The sequence below is a fragment of the Tachyglossus aculeatus genome, chromosome 11, assembly GCF_015852505.1.
Source record: "Tachyglossus aculeatus isolate mTacAcu1 chromosome 11, mTacAcu1.pri, whole genome shotgun sequence".
Taxonomy (NCBI): Eukaryota; Metazoa; Chordata; class Mammalia; order Monotremata; family Tachyglossidae; genus Tachyglossus; species Tachyglossus aculeatus.
The window spans coordinates 50,092,467-50,109,301 of NC_052076.1; the positions used below are offsets into that span (position 1 = coordinate 50,092,467).

Sequence of the window (16,835 nt, forward strand, 5' to 3'; positions counted from 1 at the left end):
AGTACACCGCACTTCGGGAGACAGTAACCCGGGAGGTCCAGGATATAAACGGAGGGAGAAAGGAACCGTTTCCGTCAAAAAATATCATTCCCTCCGTTCTCTGTAACACACCTCTCCTACTCCCACACCTTCGCGCTATGGAAGTACAGGGGGATGAGGCATTATTGATATTGGGCAAAATGAAGGCTTCTTTGTCATCTGAGAGACCCTGCCCTTTCAGATGATTTCCTTGGCCGCTATGAAGGTTTCTGCTATGTTAGCTGCTATGGAGCTGGGTTAACTTTCTTTGTCCTTGCCCGCGTTTCCTCCTCATGTTGCACTTATGTTTGTCCACTGTAGATTTAATGTTCCTTCTCCATGGTGACCCTCCTCCAGGCTTTGGTCTGTGGGCTTCCAGTTTGGCTCCTGCCCTTTGTGTTTGTGTGTGTCTCTCTCTGTGTCCTGCCAGTGGTTTTACCCTATGGTAGGTTACGTCATGCTGTTCTACCACAGGGTAGAACCACGGACAGGATACCGGGAAGCTCTCTGCATCGGAAGAATCCTCGTCTCCCTGGATACAGACAGCTGAGCAAACCGGGGAGGAGGGAACTGAAGGTTAACTGGTCCGCCCATAGTGACTCTCTCCAGGAGGATTTAGATGCGGCCCGGAGGGGCTGTCGTGACTGGGGTGATGCCGGTGCCTACGGGGCACCGGGCTGGGAGGGGGGAAGAAGTGATGGGTTACTTGTGGGCACATAAGAGAATAGTGAATATGGGCACCAGGGCGGGAACAGTGGGTTCTCAAGCTGCAGCCGTGGGATGATGGGGGCCGATTATATAGCCACGACGGAGTTGGAAGGGGTACTGAAATGCAGCCCACTTATTGGGTCAGGGAGGAAAGATGATGTGGAGTCTGGATAATGTATTATGGAACGCATGGATGTCGGGGCTGGGCGGGGATGAGTGCCCTGTGCCAAGCTGGCCGAACCTGAAATCCCTTGTCTGCTGAGGGTCCTGTTAATCAATCCATCGGTGGTATTTATCGAGTGCTTACTATGTGCGGAGCACTATACAAAGCGCTCGGGAGAATACAGTCAAACAGAATTAGCAGACACGTCCCCGGCCCGTAAGGAGCGTACAGTGTAGAGGATGAGCTGTTAAGTCGTCTGTTCAATGTATGGCCGTAGCCAGAAAGTCCAACCAAATGCCGGGCGTCATCAGACCCAATTTTGCCCGTACGGGCACCTATAAATCGTTAGGCAGTTTTGATCACCACACCTTAGTACAGGCCTAGTCCTGCGGGAGAAAACAAGAGGAGGCCAACTGTTCAATCTGGAAAGTCCCAGGGGACATGATGGAAGTTTCCAAAACATGAAGGGTGTGCCTCGGGTGAGCGCGGAATTGCTCTTCTCACCAGATTCCACAGCACCAGGATGAGCAGACACCCACTGAAGCCTGAGGTGGGTAGGTTCCAAACAAACAAAGGAAATAACGTCCCACAGTGGGTGGCAACTATATGGAATCTGTTGCCCTTGGAAATTGTGCAGGCGGGAAATGTCAGTGGGCTCGAGAGGGATTTGGAGGAATTCAGGGACGAGCAATCCAAAATGGATTGCTAGAGAGAACCCGAGGGTTGTGGAGGGAAATGTTTGTGACGTTAGGTGCTATATCAATCAATCAATTGGATTTATTGAGCGCTTACTGTGTGCAGAGCACTGTACTAAGCGCTTGGGAAGTACAAGTTGGCAACGTATAGAGACAGTCCCTACCCAACAGTGGGCTCACAGTCTAGAAGAGTCAACATTAAACATTAATCGTCCACATTAAAGTGTCAAGAAGGGTATCTGTCGCACCGTTGCTCCGTACGTCCTTCGCCACTGTCAGAGACAAACATTGGGCCGGACGGACCCTGGGTCCGACCAGGAGTGGCAGTTTTGTGGGCCCGTAGAGCGGCAGGGTTTGGAGTGGGACAACAGGCTGCAGAGCACTGAACTGTGATGGCTCCCTTCGAGTCAGATTAGGATTCAGCCTGTAAACTGTGGGTCTGTTGTGTGGAAAAAACTCATCCTGAAAAGAGCTTTCCTAATGATGAGGCAACAAGATAGCTGCGTTGTAGCTCCTTTCCGTTGTCCAGCTGGAGCGTGTGCCTCGGAAACATCAGCTCGGTGTGATGGTGGCTGATCGGCCCAACACGGGTCTAGGCATCTACGCTATGGACTGTGTCCAACCCAATTTGCTTGTATCCACTCCAGTGCTTAGTACATGCCGGGCATATAGTAAGCGCTTAACAAATACCACAATTATTACCGTTATTATTATTGTTATAAATTTCTGCGAGGGCCAGACCTCTTCTGGGATGCTTTACCTTCCGCTTTCCAAAGAGACCAGAGCAGAAAGACAGGCATACCACTGGCACCTGGATAAGTAACCGGGGCTGAGCGCTCCCCCCCTTCATTCTTGGTTTTTTTTTTTTGTTTTCCCTCCCAGAGAATGGTTCTTTCTCCTATCTCATGAGGTGCTCAACCCCATGTACTGTTTATTTGAATATGCTGGGAAGAACAACTACTGTCTGCAGATCAACCCAGCTTCCTCCATCAACCCTGATCACCTCACCTACTTCCGCTTCATTGGCAGATTCATAGCAATGGTAAGAACTCATAGCAATGGTCAGAGGGGCCCCGACTTCCTGCCAACTTTTCCCCCTCCTTTCCCTTTTCCCTCCCCCTGTCTCATTCCTGGCCTTCTCATTCCATTCTCTCATTCCTGGCCGTAGGATGGGTGTAGGATGGGTGTCGAATGATGTTGGAGCTGCAGGGAAGAGCGATTTTTCTGTGTGAATTCCCTAATTTTGTATCATGGGTTCCCCCTGGGTCTTTGCGGGGTTGGGGTGGGGGGGGCGTCCCACATTAGGAAGCTGTTTCGTGTTTCTCCAGGGATCATTATTACTCTCCAGTTAAATCTGCCGAATCCTCTCTAGCTCCCAGAGGGAATGCCGAGGCAGAGGGTCTGGGCATCTGTGTTTTGTCCGATCCCTGGATGATTCGGGAAGTCTTCCTTCAAGAGGTGGATGTTTCCTTTATCTACTTACTAAATGCCCGCAGTGCACACAATGGCCCTGTCTGTTCTCAGGGAGGTTGCACACAGTAAGCGCTCAATAAATACAATCGACTGACTAAAGCAAACACGAGAGCCATATCAATCAATCAATCGATCATATTTATTGAGCGCTTACTGTGTGCAGAGCACTGCACTAAGCGCTTGGGAAGTACAAATTGGCAACATATAGAGACAGTCCCTACCCAACAGTGGGCTCATATGTAGATTAACTCTGCTAAATTGTACCCCAAAAGTGGTTTTTCTCTCCTGACTTTAGGCGGCTAACGCCTGGTGGGAGTCCTGGTAAGGAGTGAGAGATTATGAAGGGAGTCGGGGGGGGGGGGTCCCCAAGAATTTGGACGTACAGATTGCGAAAGCTGTACCTGGAACGGTCACAGGCGTCTCTCCTAGGAAATGCAGATTTTCAAAATACTGCAGCTCTAGCAGTTTGAAATATCGAGCTCTGACTTCCCTAATATTCCCCATTCTCCGTTCCCCAAGGGAGGTCCTCTCCCCCGGCCCTCGGTGCCTAGGCTTGGAGCTTCCCCTCCTACTTGTCTGGGAGGCCAAGGTGCTGGGCTCAGGAAGTGGGCACATTCCTCACAGGTCTCCCAGAGGGCTAAAAGCCGACAGGACAGACCAGTAAAAAACCCCAGACTATTACTCACAACTGGCCCGCCAGCCCTCAGTGGTGTCTGCATTATTTTTGGCTGCCTCTGCTTTCAAGCTCTTCGAGCCAGTGAGTCAGGGCAGCCGGCTGGAGCTGTTTAAATATGTGCTGTCAGTAAGTAGAGGGGCAAATCTCCACTGGACCAGCGGGAGCCTGCCGAGCAGCTGTGCTCCCTAGGCCCCAGGGACCGGGGCCACGGGACAGATTCCTCAGGCGGAGCCAGTGGAAAATGGGCTCGATTCACAGCCCGGGAAGGACTTTCCTGTGAGAGAAGTGGCCACCAAGCCCTCGAGAGTCAGGCCTAGGAAATGGGCACATTTTTCTATCCTTCAGTTTCCGGCCTTCCTTTTCTAGTCCGGTTCTAACCGGGGAGACTCTTTGGGCCGGGCTCTGTGGCCCTTTTCATCATCATCATCAATCGTATTTACTGAGCGCTTACTGTGTGCAGAGCACTGTACTAACCGCTTGGGAAATACAAATTGGCAACATATAGAGACAGTCCCTACCCAACAGTGGGCTCACAGTCTAAAATGGGGAGACAAAACCAAACATACTAACAAAATAAAATAAATAGAATAGATATGTACAAGTAAAATAAATGCATAAATAAATAGAGTAATAAATATGTGCAAACATATATACATATATCTTGTTTAGGATGTGGTTGCTAGGACACCCATGCAGAGTAGAGTGCCCCACTCACTGAGATCGCACTAGCTTGGGCCCTCCTCTGTCGTAAAGACTCTGGGGCCCCCAAGAAGGGGGCAGACCGCACCCTAAGGTAGGAATGACTTTCCCATTATTATCTTCCCCAGGCTCTGTATCACGGAAAGTTCATTGACACTGGCTTCACGCTCCCCTTCTACAAGCGAATGCTGAACAAGAGGCCCACTCTGAAAGACCTGGAATCCATTGACCCGGAGTTCTACAACTCCATTGTCTGGATCAAGTGAGTGCCTTTTGCTTCCAACAGCGGCAAAATCCGGATTCTGAGAGAAGGTTATTATGCTCCTTTGGGAGGCTTCCACATCTCCCAGGATGTGGAATCGGGGGTAGCCCTTTCAGCACCCCCCTTCTCACCCGTCTCCGGAGATGTCGATTCGCCAGGTTCTGTCACTATTTGGGGGTTACATTGTGTATTGAATTTCCAGCTCCTCGGCGTATCAGGAGCAGGAATCAGGGGACGGTATTTCGAAGTGAAATATTTTACCTGGTATAATAGGGTGGACTCGGACATCTCATTTGCTTTCCAAGGAAACACAATGTGGGGCCCTCTTTTTCTATAGTAGAATGGTCTAATGATGGTCTACAGAGGCTCCTGCCGCCCACCTACAAGAGACTGGGTAGTGTTGGAACAGTTGCCAATTTTGCACCTCCCATCCTTCATCTGCCCTTGCCCTAGATTGTGGCTTTCCTGGGGGTGGAGGGAAGTAGTCGTGTGAACCTGGGCGTCGTAGAGGGAACCGGAGCCTCTCCTGGTACGACTCCCTGCCCTAAGGCAGTCCCCACCATACCCCTTCCTCATTCCTGGCACCATTTCAGGGAGAGGAAGAGATTTCCAGGACCACATTTACTTGATAGGGTCTTGACCCGGGGCTGGTCATCATTCCTTCTGGCCAGCCATTTCTGCTACTTTGGAGCAAGTCCCTAACGTGTTCTGTTGCAGCCATGGCATCTGAATGGGGGCTGGAGGAGACAAGGTGTGGAGTCGGGCATAGGGGCAGTCCGCAGTGCCGCTGGGCCACTGCCACCTCAAGATCTGTTCAAGAAGGAGGTCCGTAATTCATTCAGTCGTATTTATTGAGCGCTTACTGTGTGCAGAGCACTGTACTAAGCGCTTGGGAAGTCCAAGTTGGCAACGTATAGAGACGGTCCCTACCCGACAGTGGGCTCACAGTCGAGAAGGGGGAGACAGACAACAAACAAAAGAAAATAGACTACAAATAAAATAAATAAGTAGAGTAATAAATACGTACAAACATATATGCATATATATACAAGTGCTGTGGGGAGGGGAAGGAGGTAAGGCGGGGGGGATTGAGGGGGGGAATCATGCAGTACCAAAGGGAAAAGCTAGTTTTGTGGAGGGAAAAGGTAGGGTTATTAAATGGGACATCTGTAATCTTTGGGTGGCCGTCAAGAAGGGCATCTGACACATGGTTATTTCAAGCGTCGCGTTGCTCCTGTTGGAGGGATAATAGCGAGTTGTGTAGATCATGATCTGAGCCTGTGATGATATTGCTTACAGCGTTTATGCACCCAGGGCACGAATCACGGCATTGGAGTTTTCCCGTACCTGCCGTCTGAGCGGCATCCCAGGGGAGTGAGGGGATGTGTGGAATGGGAAAGACCATAGGAGCAAAGCGAGCTCTCCCAGGATGTGGGACTGGGGGTACCCCTTTCTGCAGCCCCCTCTCACCTGCCTCCGGAGATGTCGTTCTGCCAGATTCTGTCACTGTTTTTGGGTTACATTATGTATTGAATTTCCAGCTCCTAGGCGTATCGGGAACAGGAATCGGGGGACAGGATTTCTAAGTGAAATATTTTCTTTTGATCACTTTTCCTGCCCTCTCCTCTTTGCCAAGGGAAAATAACCTAGAGGAATGCGGGCTGGAGTTGTACTTCATCCAGGACATGGAGATCTTGGGCAAGGTGACCACTCACGAGCTGAAGGAAGGAGGAGAGAGCATTCGAGTCACAGAGGAGAACAAAGAGGAGTATATCATGTAAATCCCAAAGGCTGGGGAGGGAGGATCACCCCAGTTGTTTGTGGAGGGGTCGGGGTTGGCGGGGGGAACTGGACTCTGAGTCAGGAGGCCTGCCTGTCGAGGATTACTGGTCTTGGGAGAGCTTCCCACTGCCCCCCACCCTCTCCCCCTCCCCATTTAAGTCTGTCCATTGCCCATGGAGGCTGATGCGCCAGTTACCATCAGTTTCCCACTTTGCCTTTCCCCTTCTATATCCAGCGATGGGCCCTCCGTGCAGGAGACGAAACCTGCTGGGCTCACACGATGCTCATTTTGCTCCCACCTTCCCCTCTACCAGGCCACCGACTCTGCCAGGTGCCAGCCGGGAAAGGGATTGGCTTCTTCCCAGTGTGTCCGTGGCACCTACTGGCAGAGAAACTCCGAATTCTTTATGGATTCCATGCATCATCTGAAGAAATACACCATTCTCTGAGGCAGTATACAGAATATCAAGGCAAAAGCAGGGCTGAGTTCAGCTTGTTCAGTTTTCTGAACTCCATTTCTGCTGCCTCCGGGGATCAACATCTGTACGGGGAGGGAAAAAAAAAATCTCCGGCCCGTGGGGATGGCAGGGAATCCCAAGGAAAGGTTTCGGTGTCCCTGAGGATGAGTTGTATGGGACCGGGCTGTGATTTCAGGCTGCTGACGGATTGGAGGTTCACCCGAGGCGTGGAGGAGCAGACCAAAGCTTTTCTGGATGGCTTCAACGAAGTGGCCCCACTCGAGTGGCTGCGCTACTTTGACGAGAAAGAGTTGGAGGTGAGATCCCGTAGATCACAGCGGTTCAACTCACGGCTCTTGGCTCCTTTCTCGGAGCTGTTTTGTGCAGAGAGCATGGCCTGCTTCATGGGAGCAGTTGAATGTCGAGTGACCTTGTTGAATGACCAAGTGAGACCTTTGGTAGGAAAGAGAACCCGGGGTGTTGGAGTTTGGGGGGAAGATACCGATTCCAAAGAGGTCGTCCCAAATAAGAACTGCTCCGTCCTAGCCTGGCAGCTCTCAGGACCTGATGATGGAGTAGTGCCCAGCAGACCTCTCGCTGGAGCTGATAGGGAAATGGTGTATCAATCAGTCAATAAATAGTATTTATGGAGTGCATCGCATCCCCCTTGTTCCCCCTATCTCCCGTGAGGAGATTTCTGGCGTAGTGGAAGTCGTCGTATCCGTAGGTCAGGAGGTTATCGCTGGTCATCGAGGGATAAAGAGGAGGAGGAGGGCTGGAAGGGTAGAGGAGCATAAAGATTGTAAATTCAATCAATCGTATTTATTGAGCGCTTACTGTGTGCACAGCACTGTACTATGCACTTGGGAAGTACAAGTTGGCAACACATAGAGACAGTCCCTACCCAACAGCGGGCTCACAGTCTAAAAGGGGGGGGGGGGCAGACAACAAAACCAAACATGCTAACAAAATAAAATACATAGAATAGATATGTACAAGTAAAATAAATAGAGTAATAAATATGTACAAACATATATACATATATACAGGTGCTGTGGGGAAGGGATGGTGGTAAGATGGGGGGGATGGAGAGGGGGACGAGGGGGAGAGGAAGGAGGGGGCTCAGTCTGGGAAGGCCTCCTGGAGGAGGTGAGCTCTCAGTAGGGCCAATTGTAAATTGACGGCAAACCTGTCCCATTGCTTCCTAGCTGATGCTGTGTGGCATGCAGGAAATTGACATGAATGACTGGCAGAAGAACACCATTTACCGACACTATACCAAGAACAGCAAGCAGATCCAGTGGTTTTGGCAGGTGAGCCTCGGAACAGCCTCCTCTCTGTTCTTTTTTTTTTTGAAATGGTATTTGTTAAGCACTTGCTAGGTGCCAGGCACTGTAATAAGCGCTGGGTGAGATTCAAGTTAATCAGGCTGGACACAGGGCATGGGGCTCGCATTATTAACCCCTGTTTTACAGATGAGGCAACTGAGGTACAGAGAAATGAAGTGACTTGCCCAAGGTCACACAGCGGACGAGTGGCAGAGCTGGGATTAGAACCCAGGTCCTTCTGACCCCCAGGCCTGTACTCTGTCCACCGGGCTACACTGCTTCTCAGCAGCCGCTCCTGTTCTGAGAGGATTAGGAGGTTACCGCGGGGCGCCATCATGGGCATCCATCGGGGTGATCTAAATCATCAATCGTATTTATTGAGCGCTTACTATGTGCAGAGCACTAAATCCCAGTTACCGAGCTAGTTAGGCCTCCTCTTCACTTGGAGGACACCTCCTCCTCTCCACCTTCCCGTGTGGGGCTCCATGCCCCTAGTTGTGCCCAACAAGACGGTGATGTAGTCCCCAAAGAGGAAAACATCCCTCGTGGCCTGGAGGGGCTCCAGCATGGCTGAGCAAGCACGGTAGGCCGTAATTAGCGGTCAGCCTTGCGGTTAGGCTTGTTTCAGCGATGCACGCTACTAGGGTTGGGGTGGAGCGGAAGAAGACGGTTCGGAGCGGGAAGTGAAGTATTCAGAAGTCAGGTCACCCGCCTCGTAAGCCAGGCGGAGAGGCAGGGAGGGGAAAAAACCAACCAACCAACCTCATTTTGGGGAAAGTGAATGGGCTCTTCAGTGTAAGGTTGTTCGGTTGATTTTGCACGTTCAGAATCCCCTTGAGAAGAAGGTGACCTGAAGACTGTGGATTGAGTCTGCCTTCTAGTTTCACTGAGTGGTTGCTTGCGGAACAAGAGGCTGGACTGTGACCTGAAGATTGACTAGAATGTTCCTGTAGGCCATTAATAAAATCCTGCAACTCCAGGCATTCGGAGAGCCCCACATGGGACAGGGACTATATAATAATAATAATAATTTTGGTAGTTGTTAAGCGCTTACTATGTGCAAAGCACTGTTCTGAGCGCTGGGGAGGATACAAGGTGATCAGGTTGTCCCATGTGGGACTCACAGTCTTCAACCCCATTTTTCAGATGAGGTAACTGAGGCACAGAGAAGTTAAGTGACTTGCCCAGAGTCACACAGCTGAGAAGCGGCAGAGCCGGGATATCCAACTCCATTAGCTTGTATCCACCACAGTGCTTAGAACAATGCCTGGCACATAGTAAGCACTTAACAAATGCCATAACATATATATATTCATATTTATATATATTCATATATACATTCATATTTATATATATTCATTCAGTCAGTCATATTTATTCATTCATTCATTCAGTCGTATTTATTGAGCGCTTACTATGTGCAGAGCACTGTACTAAGCGCTTGGAAAGTACAAATTTGCAACATATAGAGACAGTCCCTACCCAACAGTGGGCTCACAGTCTAAAAGGGGGAGACAGAGAACAAAACCAAACATACTAACAAAATAAAATAAATAGGATAGCTATGTACAAGTAAAATAAATAAATAAATAAATAAATAGAGTAATAAATATGTACAAACATATATACAGCAGAGCCAGGATATCCAACTCCATTAGCTTGTATCCACCACAGCGCTTAGAACAATGCCTGGCACATAGTAAGCACTTAACAAATGCCATAACATGTATATATTCATATTTATATATATTCATATTTATATATATTCATATATATTCATTCAGTCGTATGTATTCATTCATTCACTCAACTGTATTTATTGAGCGCTTACTGTGTGCAGAGCACTGTACTTAAGCGCTTGGGAAGTACAAGTTGGCAACATATAGAGACGGTCCCTACCCAACAGTGGGCTCACAATCTAGAAGGGGGAGACAGACAACAAAACAGAACATATTAACAAAATAAAATAAATAGAATATGTACAAGTAAAATAAATAGAGCAATAAATACGTAAAAACATATATCCATATATACAGGTGCTGTGGGGAAGGGAAGGAGGTAAGGCGGGGGGGATGAAGGGGGGAGGAGGGGAAGAGGAAGGAGGGGGCTCAGTCTGGAGCGCTTACTGTGTGCAGAGCACTGTACTGTGTGCTTGGCACTGTACTAAGTGCTTGATATATTCATTTATTCAATCATATTTATTGAGCACTTACTGTGTGCAGAGCACTGTACTAAGTGCTTGGCACTGTACTAAGCGCTTGATATATTCATTCAGTCGTATTTATTGAGCACTTACTGTGTGCAGAGCACTGTACTAAGCACTTGATATATTCATGTATTCAATTGTATTTATTGAGCACTTACTGTGTGCAGAGCACTGTACTAAGTGCTTGGAAAGTACAATTTGGCAACAAATAGGGACAATCCCTACCCAACCAAAGGCTCACCGTTTAGAAATATATACATATTCATTTCTTTCCACTATCTGAGAGTTGAGTTTGGATTGATTTCTCCAACCCCCCTAGACCGTAAGCTCGTTTTGGGTAGAGAATGTGTCTATTTATTGCTGTACTGTACTCTCCCAAGTGCTTAGTACTGTGCTTTGTACACGGTAAGCCCTCAATGAAAATGATTGAGTGTTGCCAACTTGTACTTCCCAAGCGCTTAGTACAGTGCTCTGCACACAGTAAGCGCTCAATAAATGCGATTGATGATGACGATTGATGAATGAATGAAGTTGAGTTGAATTTCCCAGCTTGGTTTCCCGGGGTTATCCGAGGCTCGGACAAGAGTGATATTCATTCATCCCTGACCATCGGCCTTCCTTGGCCAGAATATTCAGGGTTTAAGATGGAACCGCTCTCGTGATGAGGGGGTCTGGTTCATTTCAGGTGATCAAGGAGATGGACAATGAAAAGAGGATCCGGCTTCTGCAGTTCGTCACCGGCACCTGCCGCCTCCCCGTTGGAGGATTCGCGGAACTCATCGGTATTTATCCCCCGAGCGCCAAGGGAAAGTCCGGGAGGGAAGGGCACAGGGAGGCGTGATGCGAAGAGTAGAGAAGCCCTGTACATTATGAAGGAGAGACTCCTGTAGGGTGTCTTGGGATCAGATGAAAACTGGAGAATCCACCTGCCCCAGAGGTGGCCTCTGTTCCTCGAGGTGGCAGGGCCGGGGAAGGAGAAAGGGCTGGAGATAATTTCTGCTCTAGTAAATCTGTGTGTGTTTGTCACGGTCACCAGGCAGCAATGGACCGCAGAAGTTTTGCATCGACAAAGTGGGCAAAGAAACCTGGCTTCCCCGGAGTCACACCTGGTGAGTGGGTTAAGTTGGCGACGCGGTGAGCGTTGCCCAAAGCCTGACACGGTGGAGTTTAGCTACTCAGATTGTGTACATATTTATTACTCTATTTATTTTACTTGTACATATCTATTCTATTTATTTTATTTTGTTAGTATGTTTGGTTTGGTTCCCTGTCTCCCCCTTTTTAGACTGTGAGCCCACTGTTGGGTAGGGACTGTCTCTAGATGTTGCTGACTTGTACTTCCCAAGCGCTTAGTCCAGTGCTCTGCACACAGTAAGCGCTCTATAAATACGATTGATTGGAACAAGCCCTCATTTGGCATTTTCGTGCAGTGCTAAGTGTGCTCTTGGAGTGGGCTTGCGTAGGTGGAACAGGCTGAATTGCTCAGAGCATTGAGCAGGCTTGACTGTCGATTCCTTTTCTCAGAGCCCACTGTTGGGTAGGGACTGTCTCTATATGTTGCCACTTTGTACTTCCCAAGCGCTTAGTACAGTGCTCTGCACATAGTAAGCGCTCAATAAATGCGATGGATGATGATGACCTGGGTGGGGGTGATCATTCGGCCAGTCACTTTCTGCTCACTCAGTCACTTTCTGTCGTCCTCAGTTTCAACCGCCTGGACCTTCCTCCCTATAAGAGCTACGAGCAGCTGAAGGAGAAACTGCTGTATGCCATTGAGGAGACAGAAGGCTTTGGACAAGAGTAATAGTGGCCCGCACTGTCTCTCCAACTTCCCCAGCACACGTTCAGTCTCGATGTCCTGCCCGTGGGGCAGCCGGACATCTTGACTCTCAGGCGGCCCCCCGACGTTTGGGGTGGGCTTTTAGCTCTCTTGGCTTTGGCAAACTCTCCTGGACCCTGTACGCCACGGGAGTTTGACCCCCAAGAGGTTCCACGTCACGTCTCTGTACACAGACTGGGCGCAGAGTTTGAATGTAGCCCGGTATTATCCATTGACCCCATTCCTTGGGATGTGTGTGAGTGAGAGAGAGAGAGAGGTGTATGTCTGTGTGTGAGAGAGAGAGAATTCTTGACGAAGGAAAGAGGGCTGGCACTCTCTATGATGTCCTCCTCTCAGATATTAACCCTGAGATTGAGTGTGGTCGGACCACGCGAGTCTTTAACACCAGAGAGGACCCACTCTCTTAGCACCTAGAGAAAATATTTTAGTATTTGAACTAGAACTTTAAAACAGAGTGATCCGTTTAATTGGAACGTTTGAATGGGGGACTTCTTCTGCCTGGTGAGTGCTGGGATTGGGTTAAGCTGGACCTAATTCCTTTGCAGCCCTGATGGAGGCCGGGGGACAGGAGATAGCGGCTGAGTAGGATTTCCTTTGCGTTTAACGGTTGGTTTCTTTTCTAGTAAATAAAAATTGATAACTTGTTTGGGGAGTTGCGGGGGGGTGGGGGGGCACCCACCAACTTTCTACAGTCTCGCTCTTTTTTTCCCCCCTCACTTGAAGCACTTTTTGCTTTGTGTTTTTTTTTTGCGTCGCGTTGCCTCTTTCCTTTAGACCCGGGGCCCAGCTTTTGCCAGGGCTTCGGCAAAACTGCGCGCGGAGGGAAGGAAAGACAGCTCAGGCACGCGACAGCTAATTCACTGTAGCCACTCCGAACTCGGCAGAGACAGAGATGGTTGCCGCCCCCCGGGGCGGGTGACTGAACAGATTGCCCCCAACTCAGCACGGTCGTGAGCGTCGTATCCACGTCGCTCCTAGCACTTTGGTTCCGTTCGGTGATTCTCGTGTTAGTAGCGTGTGCCCTGGGTAGCCTGGGGTTTCCTTCCTGGCTACCAGAAGCTTGGTCCCACGTAAGAGACGACGGCTAGGGAGGTCCCCGGCAGGGTCGGAGTTGCTCGGAGTACTTCGCTCTGATTTCTGACTGCAGCGGGCCTTTTGTTTCAAGAATCCGGTGGAATGTCCTGCTCCATGGGTTTCCTAGGCTGTCCTTCCTTTCCCCAACCCGGGCCCCGGGGGCTGTAGCTCCAAAGTAGGGCAGCAGCCGCAAATGGGCACGGCGGGACTGCGAAGTGGGTTTTCCAACCAGCCAAGTGCCTTCCCCGGCACCACTCTCCGCCCCGACCTCCTCTCTCCAGTGGGAGCCGGCAGCCGTGCGTCCAGGGGTGCTGTGAGTGTAGTTTGAATGACAGAGAGCGTGTAGCTCAGCGGAGAACAACCTCTCTTTCCTCAGACGTTCGCCGTGCCGTCACCACGCGGGGCTGCTACTGGCGGGGCGCAGGGGCCACCTTCCCGGGCTCCGGGGTGTCAAAATCCTGTCTGTGCGAGTGTGTAGGTGCGGGTGTAGATTTGTGGATATAAATGAAGTGTCTGTACACGAACCCCCTGCGGAAGCATTGGGTCAGCAACCAGCTCGTTTTGTAACACCCCCTTCTGCCTCAGTGATGCCAATTTCTCGTGCAATAAACCATCAGCAGCCCGGGGTAGCGTCGGCGTGCAAATCTCTATCTCCGCCCAACTCCGAAGGGGCCTCGGCATTCTCGCTAGGTCTTCCGGACTTCCCTTAACCACAGGTGTGGGAGTTCCAGGATTTCACCTATTGGGGAATAAAGGTGCGTTATTGCTCAAAATGTGGCATTTCTGGGCAGTGAGGGGAAATTGCCTTCCAGGGATTGCTTAGCAATCTAGCCTCTGATGGCCTCCGGCTTTCACTCGTGGACTTCACACCGAGCACCCGACAATTTTTGATATAAAAGTGCTAAGCCCCACTTAGGGATGGGGTATTTAACTTGGGAGAGACGGGGAGGTAGCTCTCTGGACTCCGCGGAGCCCTTCGTAGAACCTGTGCAGTAGGCCAGTGTTGGAAGCGGAGGGTGTTGGCGAAATGAACGGCAGGTTGCTGGGAATAATAATAATAATAATAATAATAACAATAATGATGATGGTATTTGTTAAGCGCTTACTATGTGCCTAGCACTGTTCTAAGTGCTAAGAAGTTGACGGCTCTAGTGCGTTTAAAAAAGGGAAAGGGCGATCTCTTCCTCCCCTCTTGAGCTCTCCAGCTGACTCCTTCTGTAGCCTCTTTCTTGCCTTCTTTCTCCCGGGGCCGGCATTCGAGGCAGTCTTTTTAATTTTTAATTAAGATTCGTAATCTTTCGCTCATTCTTGGTTTGTGGGTATTCTCCTCAGTGGGTAGCACTTACCCCGCGCCTTGGTACCCCAGGGTGGTTGAAATGTGCTAATTTTCTTATTCTGTGGCAAGGGAGTAGGAGGAACAGACTCAGTTGTGACAGTTTCTCATGTTCTGGCTTTACAGGACGTGGGGGAATTTTAAATACAAGGGGTATTTTGCTCCGTGTTCACTTGCCTTCCTCAATCAATCGTATTTATTGAGCGCTTACTGTGTGCAGAGCACTGTACTGAGTGCTTATCTTTGAAGTAGATTAGCCTTGCAAATAAGGACAGGATGTTTTACCCACCTTTCACAAGGAATAAACCAAATGAAATGAGCATTTTTTTTTTCCTATTTGCCCAGGAAAAAAGTCACATCTTGGATCAGCGGTTATGTGTTATGATACTACTACTACTACTAATAATAATAATGGCATTTATTAAGCACTTACTATGTGCAAAGCACTGTTCTAAGTGCTGGGGAGGTTACAGAGTGATCAGGTTGTCCCCCAGGGGGCTCACAGTCTTAATCCCCATTTTACAGATGAGGGAACTGAGGCCCAGAGAAGTTGCCCAAAGTCACACAGCTGACAATTGGCAGAGCTGGGATTTGAACCCATGACCTCCGACTCCAAAGCCCATGCTCTTCTCCACTGAGCCATGCTGCTTCTCAATACTAGATGATGGACTCCCTAGCCTGTTGCCCGGTTCCCTTTTGGGGGCTCAAATGAGGCCACCGTAGCCCACCAGGAGCACCTGGTTGAGATTTCAGTGGTTGAAGTCTCGAATTAACCGAGGCCTGCCCTACGCCTTGCGTGTGTTTTAGACTCCCACGGCAAGAAACAATATTTCAAAACGGTACCTCCTCCTTACCCTCGGGATTCCACCTCCCTCCGGCGAATGGGTCTTTCTAAAATCTCCGCTGAGGAGGAATGAGGCAAGTTCTCACCCCTCTAAGCCCAAATGACACTGCCTTTTGCTTTAGAAAGCTCGGGGTATTTAGCAACTGGGTTCTTCTCTTTCGCCTCACAGTTAGCCAGGAGGTTTATTCGCGGACGAGGGCTCTGCCGTATTTATAGGCCGCCTTCGGAGCACCAACCCAGAAGGAAAGACTGGTGCCCATTCTCCTTCGGGCCCGAGTTGGAATTGGGCTTCTCCCTTCTTTCCAGCTGGCCCCGGGCCCCGGGGTGGGAGCTTAAGAGACTCTTTATTCGCTCAATCAGCTCATTGACGGGAGTGGCTCGAATGGCAGCAGGCATCACTGTTTGTAAACATGAGGGGGGTTTTGCTCCCTTTTATTTACCGCCATCTCCGGGTGTGCCAGCTGCTCTGGAAACTGGCCGCTGCCCTCATTAGCGGTTGCCATCTGGAAGCAAACAACTCAATCTATCGATCAATTTATTTATTTATTTTATTTGTACATATCTATTCTATTTATTTTATTTTGTTAGTACGTTTGGTTTTGTTCTCCGTCTCCCCCTTTTAGACTGTGAGCCCACTGTTGGGTAGGGACTGTCTGTATATGTTGCCAATTTGTACTTCCCAAGCGCTTAGTCCAGTGCTCTGCACATAGTAAGCGCTCAATAAATACGATTGATGATGACGATTGATGATGATCGTATTTATTGAGCGCTTACTGTGTGCAGAGCACTGGACTAAGCGCTTGGGAAGTACAAGTTGGCAACATATGGAGACGGTCCCGACCCAACAGCGGGCTCGCGGTCTCGTCTCAGCTTCCAGGGACTGGCTTGGTCTTCCCACCTCTGTTGGTTGTGCCCCAGGGACGCTGTTAAAAATAACCACCTTGGATTTGATAATTAGGGAAATCGAGGGGCAGGATGGTAAATAACCGGTGGCCAGAGTCGGTTTTGACCTTGGCCGCAAGTACGCTGATTTTGCGTGTGTTTTCAACGGGCGTTTTGGCTAGTCTTCAATTAAGGAAGGAGGGAATCGGAAGACAAATAAGCTCTTCAGCGCGAGCCTGTTGGGGCCTGGCGTCCTGCGATATTGAAGATATCAATATCTGGGGCGGGTGTGCGTGGCATCAGAGCAAGTGAGTAATAATGTTGGTATCTGTTACGCGCTTACTATGTGCTAAGCGCTGGAGTAGTACAGCCTAAGTTTCCCTTAAATGTGGGG

The 16,835-nt window shown here is 49.6% G+C and overlaps 1 protein-coding gene across 2 annotated transcripts in view; it reads left to right on the top strand.

Moving 5' to 3' along the window:
• WWP2 (WW domain containing E3 ubiquitin protein ligase 2) overlaps positions 1–14,006 on the top strand; it is a 135,985-nt gene extending 121,979 nt beyond the window's left edge. For both annotated transcript variants that reach the window (XM_038753597.1, XM_038753598.1), the window contains exons 17-24: positions 2,467–2,626; positions 4,561–4,694; positions 6,331–6,471; positions 7,131–7,251; positions 8,143–8,247; positions 11,154–11,250; positions 11,505–11,577; positions 12,173–14,006. In XM_038753597.1, coding sequence (XP_038609525.1) covers positions 2,467–2,626; positions 4,561–4,694; positions 6,331–6,471; positions 7,131–7,251; positions 8,143–8,247; positions 11,154–11,250; positions 11,505–11,577; positions 12,173–12,272 — 931 coding nt within the window. In that variant the 3' untranslated portion in view covers positions 12,273–14,006. The remainder of the gene's footprint in view (positions 1–2,466; positions 2,627–4,560; positions 4,695–6,330; positions 6,472–7,130; positions 7,252–8,142; positions 8,248–11,153; positions 11,251–11,504; positions 11,578–12,172) is intronic.
• Positions 14,007–16,835: the final 2,829 nt, after the last annotated feature.